The 14,946-nt window shown below is 34.7% G+C and overlaps 1 protein-coding gene across 1 annotated transcript in view; it reads left to right on the top strand.

The window, feature by feature from the left end:
* Neto2 (neuropilin and tolloid like 2) overlaps positions 1 to 10,402 on the top strand; it is a 54,196-nt gene extending 43,794 nt beyond the window's left edge. The window contains exons 8-9 of the mRNA XM_010617275.2: positions 7,049 to 7,162; positions 8,256 to 10,402. Coding sequence (XP_010615577.1) covers positions 7,049 to 7,162; positions 8,256 to 8,836 — 695 coding nt within the window. The 3' untranslated portion in view covers positions 8,837 to 10,402. The remainder of the gene's footprint in view (positions 1 to 7,048; positions 7,163 to 8,255) is intronic.
* Positions 10,403 to 14,946: the final 4,544 nt, after the last annotated feature.

The raw sequence follows: 14,946 nt of genomic DNA, 5'->3' as shown, positions 1-14,946 counted from the left end.
AACAAAAAAAAAAAAAAAAAAAACAGTTATAGAGCTAGAATCAAGAGTTAGTAACTAATTAGGAATGGAAGGTGAGAGTGAGTGAGTCAGAGACACCTGCAATTTTGGGTCAAACTGACTTTGAAAGTGAAAAGTAAACAGACAAGAATGGAAGTGTTCAGTTGTCATGGACATAGTGCCTCAGGCAGTTGGAAATGTCAAGAGCTCAGCAATGGTATTTGCTGTTTATGAAATTTCTAAATTTTTAATTTGAGAACTTATAAATCTATAAAATAAATATACAGAGGATATTTCATTTTGAAAAAACTGCAAATCAGTGATTTATACAAAGACATAATTAGCAAGAAAATCTTTTCACCTTTTTTATCTCAGTTCATCTCAGTTCATTTTGTCTTGACATCTGTGCTATACCAAGCACTGTCCTCCAGTCACATGCAGCCACATGTATAGGCAAGGTAAAGGGGTATATGCTATTATGATTATAACAGGTGCCAGATATCAGTGTAAAGTATCTCAATAATGGTAGTCTGTGTTAATTACATGTTAAAATGAGACAAGTTTGAACATTGTCTCAAGGCTCCCAAGATTCCATTGCTAGAAGGGTTTATATGTTTATTCTCATTGCTAAGAATGATTACAGGAAAGAATAAAACAGGAGGATCAACAAAGGAAAAGAACTTTCAGGGTCCAGAAAATCTTTGCATAGGCTTCCTGTGCTCTTCTATAATACTCTTATGAGGGACTCACTGAGCATGCTGTTTCTCTGGCACAAAAAATACAGTAGAAGCTGGATATGGGAAACACACCTGTAATATACCTGTAATCTCAGCAGTCTAAAAGGCTGAGGAAGGAAGACCACAAGTTAAGTAAGCCCAGCCTGGACAACTTAGTGGCTTAACAAAGCCTTATCTCAAAATTAAAAGGGGTGGGGGTCCTGGGAATGTAGCTAAGTGGGAAGAGCCTATGTTCAATCTCCAGTACCTTAAAAAAAGGGGGGGGGAGGGCAGTAGCATGTAACACAATGTTTCTGACCAGAGAAGCCCGTTAGGACTCAGCACCCAAGGATTTTTTGTGATCTAGTTAGGTAGGCACCCTCTGTGTTGCATGTTCTAACATTTCTAACTGCCAAAAGGAAAGCAGGTGTTTGGGCACAAGTGACATTGTTTACACAAACTGTATGCACAAAGAGCTAGTTTTATCTTTTAGGGAATGGAGGAAAGCCAAGTTCACAGATGTTAGCTGAGGGCCAGTCTTGTAACTGAACCTGCTAAACATAGCAGCCTGCTTTGTTATCTCTTTTCTGCACAGTGTGCTGGGTTAAGTAAACTATATTAGTGAAATAAATTTACCTTTTTCTTCTTTTTAAAAAAACTTTTATGTGGCCCTGGTTATGGAACTGGAGTCTTCACACTGAGATACATCTTCAACACTATTTTTTGTTTTTTTAGAAGGATCTCCTAAGTTGCCCAGTTTGGGCTCAAACTTTTGATCCTCCTGTCTCAGCTTCCAGAGTGCTGGGACTACATGTGGCGATTTGCTTGCATATTTGGATCACATTTTATTTTGTGCAGTACTAGTCTATATCTTACCAGATAAGTTATTTTCTAATGTGGTTTAGTTATGGTATTTTCTCCACATACATTAATGGTTTTTCCATTAATAAAAATATGATAATTAAAGAGGGAAAACATCTCCCTTAAGTGGTATTCTTACATTAATTAAATGTAAAGCTAAGTTGTAAGGCTGTAGTAGACATAGCTCCATATCCCAATTTAGCTTTATTACCCAAAACAAAGAACAGTGTGATCAAAGTAAGATATTTCACAGAATTTTATTTTTTAAAAAAAAACAGACCTTAGTCTGAAACTCCCCATTTGAAAAGCACATTTCAGAGCTTCAGATAGGAAATTTTTATATGCTTCTCATTATTTCAAGTTGTTGAACTCCTTCTTTTGTTCTTCTCTAAGCTGTTATGATTTGTAATTGTTATTAATCCATCCATGAAAACAATGTTAAAGAAAGGTTTATATAATGAGCTACTTCTGCATGAGAGATCTACTTCATGCTTACATATTGTGCACAGATGTGACTAAAAGAGCAGAACTTCTCTAGAATGGATGATGTGGCATAGCAATCAGGATATGTTTAACTTCTTCCCAGGAACTGACTACTAATGTATACCTCACTCTTTAAGAAAGGATGTGGTTTTAGGATAATTTCTAGGATTAAATATCTCCTGAAGGCAGCAGGAGATGTTTTTGTTATGCTAAATCCATAATGTGATTTCCAGTGACATTGACTACAGTTCCCCTGTAGGCTTAGTTGAAGGACAGAGCCATCTTTCATTGACACATCTCATCAAAAGTGGAGTGAGGCTGAAACTCTAACTCTCCTCTTCTTTCCCTGATGTGATCATAAGTAAAGGGGGAGTGGGTAGCAGAGAACAGTTTCATAACAGGCACAATTTTTGTTATTTGTCCTTACTCATAGAAACTTAGAATTTGGCCATTTTATTATGGTTTTTAATTGAAGCAGCTCATTAGTATTCTGTATCAATAACTGATACATATTTTAAACTAATTCTTATTTTAAACATCTGTGCTGATCCACTGAAAAGCCATAAAGCTCAGTGTATTTGTGATGGTATATATATGTCGCATTTCTACAAACAAAAATCTGACAGTGTCGATGCTATTTTCTAACTTCTTTAAATAGTATGGAGAGCAATTATAAAGAGTCTATAATAACTAAGTATTTTTCTCTCAATGCTTAATCATAGAGCATGGAGCAGAAATCCTGTCTTTTAGGCTCCTTTTAAGTTAAGAGCCATCAACGTATGGTCACATAATTTTCTGAAAAAATCAGAATACCATGGAGCTACAGTGGTATTTAAACCTCATTCAGTGTGTCTTGAAAATGACTTATCTTTACCCACAATATTAACTAAATAAAATGGGTAGTAGAACTGGAATACAATAGTGCATCATATATAATTGTGGGATGGTCTATAAATACAAGAAAACTGCAATGAGTGGAAATAAAGAACTCAAAAATGCTATTTATCTAGGGCCATTTTTACTATTTTAAAGTACAGTCATTTGTAAAATACAGTTTTAATGCTATTTACAACACAGTTGAAGTAGGTAGGTACACTAGCAAATTTTACTATGTAAATAAAAAACACTATGTCTTTACTGGCTGGCCTGTTTTCAATACGATTATGTAAACTATATAAATAATAGCTGTTGAACTTATAATGAGCTTTGGAATGAACAAGCATTTTGTAAGAATTCTGAAATACTTGTTTTTATTTATTTATTTTTAATTTTTTTGGTACCGGGGCTCAAACTCGGGTCCTTGCATTTGTAAGGCAGGCGGTGGCGCCACTGAGCTAAATCCCCGGCCCTTGTTTTAATTTATTTTCTTTTTCTTTTTCTTTTTTTTCTTTTTACTGAGTTTATTGGTACATTCTAGGTATACAGTACAATTACATTCATTACTGGGATCTTGTACCTTTACATGACAGGTCTTGGTTCTCATTTGTTCCCCTTGTCCCTTCACCCCCTCCTCCCCTCCCCATTTACAAACACTTTATTTCCATTTTTTCATTTTCTCATATTTTCTTTACCCTTATTCCCTTTCCCCTACCCTTCCCACTTTCCCTACACCTTTAGTCCTTTTCTTCCTATCCTTGTTTTAATTTAAATGATAAATATCAAATTAACAGCCTCTGCAGTCTTATTGGTTACATAATTTTTTTGCATCTGGGTTAAGAACAAAAGTATCAATATGAAAAACCAAGACTACTAGTTTCAGTCTCCCCGAGTCTTGGAAACCAGTTTGAGTTATACTCCATTCCGTGCCTCCATCCCCCGTATGGGGAATTGAACTCAGGACCTTGTGCTTACAAGGCAGGCACAGTGCTACTGAGCTAAATCCCTGGCTTTTTTATTTTATTTTATTTTATCATTTTGAGGCAGGGTTTTGGTGTGAAGTTCAGGCTAGCCTTGAACTCACTATGTCTATAGTCCAGGTTGGCCTGAACTCACAGCAGTCAATCCTCCTGCTTCAGCCTCCTGAGTGCTGGGATTACAGGAACACACCACCATGGCCAGTTTCCATCCCATTCATTTTAAAAGAGGAAACAGAAGCCCAGGAGAGTTAAATATCTTAAAATGTGCAAATGGACCCCTCACAGAAACAATTTATACTGATGCTAATTTGTTGTTTCTTCTACTTTCTGCTGTACATCACTGTTCCCCAAGTTAGTCCTTAGCTATATTAGACTCCAGTGATGCAAGTCACATAGGAGTTATAGTTAAACTATAGTGGTTACATATTTAGCAAGTAAGCTTAAAAGTTTAATGTGAAGACTACTGTTTTATCATATGTAGATAAAGTCATATCTAAACTCAAATCGGCTTATAGTGGGAAACAGAAAGGTTATTAAAAACCTAGTTCATAATCACTAACCAAAGATTGTTAACCTGCTTGCTGTGTTGGAACTTGGGAAAATAGCACCTTACAGAGCAGTGGTGGCGAACCTATGGCACGCATGCTGCAGCAGCAGCAAGGCAAGTCACCCCAGCCAAGTTTTGCCAAATTGTCAACATGAGTACAACAGCAAAGATCATATTAATTGTTCAAAAGTATGCCAAATGCAAACTTTTACCTTTCAGTAAGGAGCTGTTTGTATTATTGAAAGCTCTATTACTATGTTTTTTCTTTTAAGACAGATGTTACCGTATGTATTGTTTTTTCTGAACTAAAACCTCAGTATTAAAGTTTAACAGTGTTGGCACTTTGCAATAAATAAGTGAGTTTGGGTCAGATGGGCACTCTCTCTAAAAGATTCACTGCCATCACTGTGAGAGAGGATTCTGCCTTAAGGGGATGTTTACATCCTGATAACCAAGCAATTTGGAATAATCTCTGTTAACCTGTGTTTATCAGATTATTACATTTGGGGTTTTCTGGAGACCCAACAAATATGTTTTTCCAGCCCATATTCAGAGGTACTTGAGAAAAATACAGAGGAGGTATGACAGGTGGACACCAAAATACCAGTTTTATTACCAACAGTATAAGCACAAGGAGCTCATGATCAGGTATTACAAAACTTCCTGTGACTGCACCCTTAGAGTCTTCTCTGTAAAGGGGAAAAATATTAAACTCATGGCTGTAGTTTTAATGAGGTTCATTCTACATTTTTAAGAAAAAGATCTTGTTTAGGGGAAAAACATTATTTCAGTAAATTGTTAGATATTTCTTTTGAAACAAAACTTAAAAAAGAAAATATGAAAATACTTAAGTTTGTCACTATGGTATAGAGCTATATTCAGGTGTCCTTCCTTAATAAGTCACATATTTTCTGAATTTTTTAAAAAATAATCTTTTAGACAGGAAATACATTTTGTTTGGCTTTTATTTATGTTTTTTTGTTTTTTTGTTTTTTGTGTAGTGTTTTTGTTGGTTGGTTTGTTTCGGAGACAGGATCTCACTATGTAATTCAGGCTGTTCCCAAACTCATTATGTAGCCAGGCTGACCTCTCAGCTGTCCTCCATCCTCCCTAGTGCCTAACTGTAATTTTAGAAGTCAAATGATTAGTTGAGTATTTTGGGCTTCATGATACTGCTACAGTTTGCTTAATCAGAGGAAAATGTTAAGCTACGTTCATTTTTTAATAGCCGCATTCTTAATGTTAATTATTTTATGTCTTTATACCTGAAATGCTTTATGTTACTGTGAATTAGGTCTTCGAATTAGAGCTTTATTTCATAATAGAAGTAAGTATATTTAATCATAACCATTATAACAAATATTTATGTGCACAAGAAGTGTCAAATAGAGTATCACAGAAATGCATAGAAATAACCCCTGAGGAGAACTAAGGGGATTTTTTTTAGAGAGGGTGACATTTGAGATTATTTTGCAAGATAAGTGATCACCTTGAAGGAGACATTATGAGCTGAAAAAATAACTTGTAGAAAATACGAAATGGTAAAATATGTATTCTGTATAACTTTATGATCTTTTTTAAAAAAACTTTTTTGAAATTCAGAAAAATGGATTTTCCTCCCTTTTTTTTTTTTACTGTGATAAAATCTTCATAGTGTAAAATTTACCATGGTTAAAGTATGCAGTTAAGTGACAGTAAGTATATTCATGTTCTTGTGTACCTGTCATCACTGTCTCCTGAGCTTTTTATCACCCCAAACTGAACTTCTCTTCCCCTGAAATGTCATTTCTCCATTCCCATTTTCCTCCAGTTTCTATAACCTTTGTTCAACTTTTTTGTCTTTATGAAGTGCTTCTTCTAGGTACCTCATAGAGGTGGACTCACACTTAATTGTCATACAATAATATACATAATCATATAACTATGCTAAGAAATATTTGGCTTATTTCACTTTGTGTGGTTTTGAAACTTAATCCATGTTGTACTATGTAGCAGAATTTCATTTCTTTTTATGACTAATATTCTGTTGTCAACGGACATTTGAGTTGTTCCTATCTGTTGGCTTATATGAATAATTGCTTCTATGAACATTAGTATGCAATGTTGCAGTCCTACTTGTTTACTTTTGGGTTATACCTTAAAGTAGAATTGCTGAATCATAAGGTAATTCTGTATATTGAACTTTTTAAATTGCCACCAGTTTTGCAGCACCTGCAACATTCTACATTCCCATCTGCAGCATATGGAGGTTTCTCGTGTCTCTACATCCTTGCATACATAGTCTTTTAAAATTCTGCAGAAATTTATCAATCTCTACAGCAATTCTATAAGAATTATGGGAACTACATTTATATTGTCAGTACGTTGAAAGCAGTGCTTTGGTGCCCAGTGTTAGAAAAAGTTTGTATGAGGTAGCATCAGAAATTTGACATTTGTCTTATTTGTGTAGCACAGAGTGTGTTTATGAAAAGGCCTCTGAGGTAAGAAATTACTTTAAAAGTCAAACTCTTAAGTACAAAATGAATCGTGATGGGTTTGTAAGCTATAAATCTCTATTCTTGGCAACACAGTTTTCTGTTTTCCTACAGCTCCCTGCACAGGCAGCACTTTCTTTTGCCATAGCAACATGTGCATCAATAACTCTCTAGTTTGTAATGGTGTTCAAAACTGTGCATACCCTTGGGATGAAAATCACTGTAAAGGTGAGTCCAATGTGGAGGGCAACCTTTTTGAGAAAAGAGTGGCTATAGCCTTTTATTAAGAAAGGCTTAATGGTACTTTTCTACAACTGTGTTCAGCGTAGCTACTTTAGCAGAAATAGAGATATATAAATTTTTAATATATAATAGACCCTTAGAATGTGGTAAAAGCAAAGAAAAACACTCAGAAAAAGCTTTTTTGTTGAGAGTATGTTTTTCAAATCATTCAAAAGTGCATTATGATATTTCCTGCCCTTATTGTTGAAATTTGTCAATTTGTATTGTAAATTCATCTTATTTAGTTGTCAAAATAATTTAGAGAATAGCCTCTAGAGTATTGTTCTTTTTTTTAATGATATGGAAACACTGGTAAAAATCAACTAAAAGATTCAGTCTTACAGTGTAAAAGATAGATGCACTAGGAAATCAGTTGTTTTTTTTTTTTCATCAAATTTCCTGTGCCATATTTCCAGTGTATATTCTGTGAAAAATAAATATGGCTGTGGTAATAATTGAATGTCTGCAAGTTGGATGTCAAAGCACTCTCAGGACTAAAGTTCATCTGTATCTTTCTAAGAGTCTGGTAAATGAAAAAGTGATGTGATCTGATATGGTTGCATTAAGTGCCAAACATGAAATATTTTCAGGTGATCATTCAGAAACAGTAGACTATAGTGGTGTATCTAGAGGGGTCAGTCTGATCGTATTTGTTCTTGGTGGTCATCGATAGTAATACCGTGACTGTGTAAAGTGGCAGTTGGTCAAACCTGCCATATGGAAGAAAACTGAATTTGACAGAGCAAGAGTATGTTGGAATTTTCTATATTACTGGATTTTATGTCTTGCAAATTAATGCATTTATGTACCATTTGAGTAATCAAGTACATACTCTATCTTTTCTCTCCTCTATCTAGCTGTACTGTGATTACCTAGACACCATAATAATAGGAGTAGTTAAAAGTCTAGTTTTCAGTTGCATTGTTGCATTCAGTGATATCTTCACCTGGGTTTTCTTCTTTACAAAAATACCTTACTGATTTGTGCTAAGGACTCCTTTTAATGAATTTTGAAAACCTCAATGTTTCTTTTTCTACAGAAAAAAAGAAAGCTGGAATATTTGAACAAATCACTAAAACTCATGGAACAATTATTGGCATTACATCGGGGATTGTCTTGGTTCTTCTCATTATTTCTATTTTAGTACAAGTGAAACAGCCCCGGAAAAAGGTCATGGCTTGTAAAACTTCCTTTAATAAAACTGGGTTCCAGGAAGTGTTTGATCCTCCTCATTATGAACTGTTTTCATTAAGGGACAAAGAGATTTCTGCAGACCTGGCAGACTTGTCAGAAGAATTGGACAACTACCAGAAGATGAGGCGCTCGTCCACTGCCTCCCGGTGCATCCATGACCATCACTGCGGATCGCAGGCATCCAGTGTCAAACAAAGTAGGACCAACCTCAGTTCCATGGAACTTCCTTTCCGAAATGATTTTGCACAACCACAGCCAATGAAAACATTCAATAGCACCTTCAAGAAAAGTAGCTATACTTTCAAACAGGCACATGAGTGCCCCGAACAGGCTCTAGAAGACAGAGTAATGGAGGAGATTCCCTGTGAAATTTATGTCAGAGGGCGAGAAGATTCTGCACAAGCATCCATATCCATTGACTTTTAATCTTCCACTAAAGGTGACATTAATTATTAAGTATGTGTGTATGCATCCTACAGAGCACCCATTCTGTTTGCAGTAGCCAATCCTTTTCTCCCATTAAAACTACGAAGACCTTCTTTTGCTGTTAACCTATGGTAATGTGATGTTTTTATTTTCTCAGGCAGTAATATATGTTAAACCAACCAAGGAAGTTAATATATTCATGGAAAAACTCATCACCACCCACTGCTTGGATCGTACAAGCAAAGCACCACAGTTAATTAGCAGCCGGAGAGAGGAGTGGTCATGTTGAGCCAGGCTTAGGCTGCCTGTTAATTTGAGCATCAGGACTGCTACTCCTGACTGATAGAGCTCTGTTACTATTTTATCCCACAGTAAATTTAAAAATAATATTTTCCTTACATTCCTTTTATTTTTCTTTAAATTTAATCTGCTGTAAATGCCTGTGGTTTCTCATTTCAGTTTCTCATGAGAGGTTCTGTACTCCAGGATGGGCATTTGTTCCTCAGTTTCCAAGACACAGGTACTGTGATAAGTGCCAATTAAGACTCAGATATGTTTCATTTGTTTCTTCTTAACTAATTTCTATCATACTGCTTTTTAATTACTGGGTTTTCTGCAAGAAGTAGTTGATATGATTTATTACCTTTAAATCTTTTTTTTTTTTTAGTTATACTAGAATATTTTATAATCCTGGGATATATGTGCCATTGCCAGTATGGCTAAAAAAATTTGATAAAGATAAAAACTTATAACAAGCCTTTAAAATTTCTTACATGTGGTCACAGTCAGTGATGTCCCTCCATAACAGTCATTTAATCCACTTGTAGGGAAACCTGCAATTATGTTCACTTGTAGCATTTCTTATCACCAGATCAATGTTTTCTATTACTTTTGTAAAAACAATTACTTTGCTTCCTTTCTGTTCATTTCTTGGCATATGGTAATGAAGGATGTAGGAAAGTTAAAGGAAAATTCTCTGAAAAACTGTGTGCACATTTAAATTGCTTCTTTCTTGGTACAGTACATTTTTCTACGGTTATCAAAAGTAAAAATTTCAACTTTTTTTTAAACTGCACTTTTGACCTTATGTTTTTTATGGTATATAAAACAATAATTTATAAACATGCTATAAAAACTCGTGTTTTTTTAGACTTTTGATATCACTTGATATTGTACAATCTTTATTAAACCTAAATTAAAGATCTACATGACAGGTTTCTTTCACTGTTCACATCAATGGCTATGTATTGCAAATATATGCTGTGATGGACCTCTTGGCTCTAATTTATTATGAACATGTTAGTATATATACAGAAGCTTTTTCTTTCCTTTTATATTTAGTTTGTGATAATTTTTCACTGTGTGATATTTATTGCTCTAAATCACTACACAAATATTAAAATATGCATTGTTACTTGATCTGTCAGTCATGTTATTTTTGGCACTGAGATTTTGGATCTAAAGATACGTACAGAAAGGAATTCATTTATCAAATTATAACTAATACAGACATGCTCTTTGAGAGTAAATTTTTATTTTCTACATTTTTTTAATTTTAATTTTAATTTTTTGGTACTGGGAATCAAACTCCAGTCCTTGTGCTTGCAAGGCAGGCAGTGGAACCACTGAGCTAAAACTCCAACCCTATTTTCTACCTTTTTTAAGTGAATTTTAGCTGACATAAGACTGAAGTTTCACTGGATTCCATTAATTCTTTTAAATATTACAAAGATAAATTTTCAAATTAGAGCTCTGGCTTTAAATTTGATACTTAACAAAATACTGCCTCAAAATTTGTTTATTGAATTATATTTTTTATATTCATCTTTTAAAATTTTTATTGGTATGCATTGGGAGTACATATTGATCATATTCATCATGGGGAGTTGGCACATTTTCACAACGCTTCTTAATTCTTTTAATTCTCCTTCCCACCCTTACCTACTTCCATCTCTGGATCCTCTTACCATTTGCAAAAAATCTATCTCCCTGTTTCCTATTATCTTTTATTTTGCTCTTTATTTTTACTTTGGGTTTCTTATATAAGAGAAGCCATGTTATATTTAAGCTTGAGTGTCTGATTTATTTCACTTTATATTATTGTCTCAAGATGCAACCATTTTCCTTCAGGTGACCCAAATTTACCCTTCTTTATGACAGTATTACTTTATTGTATATAAATACCACATTTTCTTTATTCATTTTTAAAAATGAGATTATATCCAGGAGATTAGAAAATCTACACATAGTATATTCATGATTTAATTTTTTTAAGTTAACATAATTTTCTATTTTCAAAACAAGTTGGAAGGATAAAAAGACTTTATGAATGTAATATTCATTGAATTAATACCAGAGACAGATTGGATAGCTTAAGTTCTTTCACTAGTTAAGCTGAATAGGCATTTTATTTTTTTTTCCAAGTGTGTTTTTTTGGGGGGGATTAAACATTTATAGTTACTTTATTTATTTATTTATTTACTTTGGTACCAGGGATTCAAACTCAAGACATCATGTTTGCCAGGCAGGTGCAGCACCACTGAGCTGTATCTCTGGCCCCTGAATAGGCATTTTAATAGCTAACTTAGGCCAGCCAACATTTGAACAGCATACTTAATATAACAATAACTATTATCTCATTCTTCATGATAAGGCAAATTAGCATAATTTATGTAAAATTATTAAAATAGCTGTTACATCCATATTAACCTAGTTATTGTAGAAAATAATACAATATGTTTAACTATATTTTTATTTTTAGAATTTGTATCCTACTTTGAAAGGATTTGATGAGGTCTACAAAATACAGAAGACAGGACTGGGGCTTTAGCTCAGTGGCACTGCATCTGCCTCACAAGTGCAAGGTCTTGAGTTCAATTCCCAGTACCAAAAAAAAAAAAAAAACTGAAAATAATTTTTTCCAGCTTATTGGTACTTTTTAAGTATACAGTACAGTTACATTCATCATTGGGATCTTGTATGATCTTACATGACAGATCTTGGTTCTCATTTTTTCACCCCCTCAACCCTCCCCTATTTACAAAGACTGTTTGCATTTTTTCCTTTTCTCATATTTTTTCTTTTCCTTTATTTGTATAGATGATAATGTGAAATAGGTAGAAAAGGTCTAAAGGTGTAGTGAAGTGGGAAGGGTAGGGGAAAGGAAATAAGGAAATAACAGGACATTTAACATTGAAACAACAGCACAGAAGAGCTGAGGGTCTAGCTCTATGGCACCATGCCTGTCTCAGAAGCACAAGGTCCTGAGTTTTATCCCTGGTATCCCCCCCCCAAAAAAAACAGCAGAAAAAAATACCTGGATTTATGCAACTTATCAAGCAAATTTGGTTCTAAATTTTCTGGCTGCTAAAATGAAGAAAACAGGTTTTTGTTTTTGTTTTTGTTTTTTACAATAGAAAACACTATCTGCAAAGGTTACTTTTCTCTAAGGTTTGAGGATCTTTATGCAGGATCTTTCCTCAGAATTAAAAAAAAAATGCAGTGAAGTCACAGTGTAATTCTTCAGCCAGTGAAGGCACAACTTAGTGTAGTCCAGGAACCTGTTTTCTGCTGAGTCCTTTTGCAGGGCTGGAACTAGAGAACCAGAAGATCCATAGCTAGACTGCCTTCTTGGAAGATAGCATTAGATCTCATTTCTTAGTTAAACATTTTATCTGTGTCTTACAGAGAGAGAATGGAACTAATAACTTTTAGGCATTACCAGAATAATGTTCATGCTGTATCTTTGAGATCAGTGAGAAAACTTTACAAATTATTTAAGTAAAAGCTATAAATTTTAATAATAAAACATAAAATTTAGCCATCTTATGGAAGTGATAACACTCTACTGAGTGCCCTGGTGTTAAGTATACAATATCTTCTAACACTAAATGTATACTGACCAGTCAGTATTTTCAGTTAAGGAGCAATGTTGCCAAGTATAGTAGCACATGGCTGTAGTCCCAGTACTTGGGAGGCTGAGGCAGAAGGATCTCTGAAAGGTAGGAATCTGAGACCAGCCTGAGCAACATAGCAAGACTCAGTTTAAGCCAGGGATTTAGCTCAGTGGTTCCATCACCTGCCTTGCAAGCATAAGGACCCAAGTTCAATCCCCAGTACCAAAAAAAAAAAAAGACAAAATGGGAATTGAATTCAGGGCCTTGCTAGCAAGCACTCTACCACTGAGCTACATACACAGCCCAAAAGATACACCTTTGTGATATGTCATTGTTACCTCATTTGCCCACAAATTGCAGGAAACCGAATCCCCACATCTCAAGTATATGGGAGTAAAGTGTAGTATCCTTTGGTGGGGGGAACATAGTCAGTGTAAAAGTTTAGCTTTAAAAAGCAAAGAATTTTCACATCACAAAGGTTAAAACTACTCCTTCAACTTCAAGTTCATAACTCTTATGTCAGTGTCTTTGTCATGTTTCATAAAATCATTGGTTATTAAGCTCCGGAGTGTCTGGCACTGAACGCTTTACAGTTCTGTTACTACCTGATAAGAAGGACGCTTCCTTGTTTCAGGAGTGTACCAGTTGATGAAATATGGTGAGAAAAGCCTGTCTGCCACTCCAGGGATAACTCCCAAAGACTGTGGGCTCATTGCAAAATGGTTCTCTGGATTGCTCAGGTTATTTTCTTACAAATACTGAAAATGATATTCCTTGAATCATACTGATTAGACCCAGGGAATTTGGTTTTCAGTGATCAAAGAAAGATAATCTGGTCTACCTTTGTTAATGAGAAGAATGAAGCCCAAAGAAGTAAAATAGTACTTTACTTGTCTCATACCTCCTACCCTTTGTTCTTTCCATAGCACTCTCTCCCAGCTTTTGCTGGCTGTTTTAAAGTCAAGCAGTTTGGAACAATAGCCCAGCTGTAAAGCTTGTCAATCATTTAAAATGTAATTCTATTATTTTTTCAGAACACTGTATTTTCCCTTTTTATTTATGTAACACCATGTTCTACAGATTTATTACCATAATTCTTTGAGACCTACAAGCTGAAAGCAATTAATGTCAATTTTTAACAAATAAACAATGTTAACATATATTGGCTTGATATTAGAAAATGCTTCAGTGTTTTTGCTTTTGTGACTGAATCTAAAGGAAACAATGTATACTGTAGAAATTAAACATTTATGTGCTATATCTCTTGAGTTTTGAAGAATGGTTCGAGTCTGAGCCACTCTAAATGACAGTCTGACCTTAGATATATCTCTTTTAGCTTCTACTAATAATTTACCTACCCTCCTTTATAATTTTTTCATGTATATTTCCATATATTTCTGGGATTGGTTTAATGGCTGCAGAAACCCAGCAGTCTTGCTGATGACTGGGGTGCAAGTTTAGCATGTACTGTCCAGAGTCATTTTCTAAGCACAATACATTTTTTATTAGAGATGAACCTCTAGACCAATGGTGGTGAGCCTGTATTACCTGTATTTTCCTTTTAAGACAAAAGATATTAATGTATGAGTTGTTTTTTTCTAAACTAAAACTTCAGTAATCAGGTTTAATTGCAGTGTTGGCACTTTGTGGTAAATAAGTGGGCTTTGCATTATAGTTTGGTACTCGGTCTATAAAAGGTTCGCCATCAGTGGTCTAGACCATACAAGAATTCTCCAATGCTTAATTTTAGATGTGGCACTTTAAAGAATCTTACACCTTGAACTGAAAATAAAAAACTTGTCTTAATTTCTTTGCCTTGATTTCTAAATTCTCTAGAATTGGCAAAGAATTTAGGCCACTTTGGGCAGCACAATTAATTTCTAGGACAAAGTTGGCATTTCCTAGCTACTAGATTCCAGAATAAAATAATATGGGTTTTGTAAAAAGCAACCTCAGACTATGACAATTAGAGGCATTTTATCTTCTCAAGTTCAGAAAAAATGCACTTTTTTTAAACTGCATTTTTCTTAAGTTGCCTGCAGGACCATATCTGCTGCATCCAGTCCCAGAAGTGGCAGTTTGCACCTGAAGAGTGGGTGGCCAGAACCAAGCTGTTCTTTCAAGATGTAGAATCCACTGGTCTTGGCCGTGCTCACTGAAGAGGAAGTAGACCTCAAAAAAGAGTGCTGAGGGCAAAGTAAAATAAGGTTGAAA

The sequence above is a fragment of the Fukomys damarensis genome, unplaced genomic scaffold, assembly GCF_012274545.1.
Source record: "Fukomys damarensis isolate Sample0158 unplaced genomic scaffold, DMR_v1.0_HiC HiC_scaffold_37, whole genome shotgun sequence".
NCBI classification, from domain to species: Eukaryota; Metazoa; Chordata; class Mammalia; order Rodentia; family Bathyergidae; genus Fukomys; species Fukomys damarensis.
This window is presented reverse-complemented; position numbering and strand designations above follow the sequence as displayed.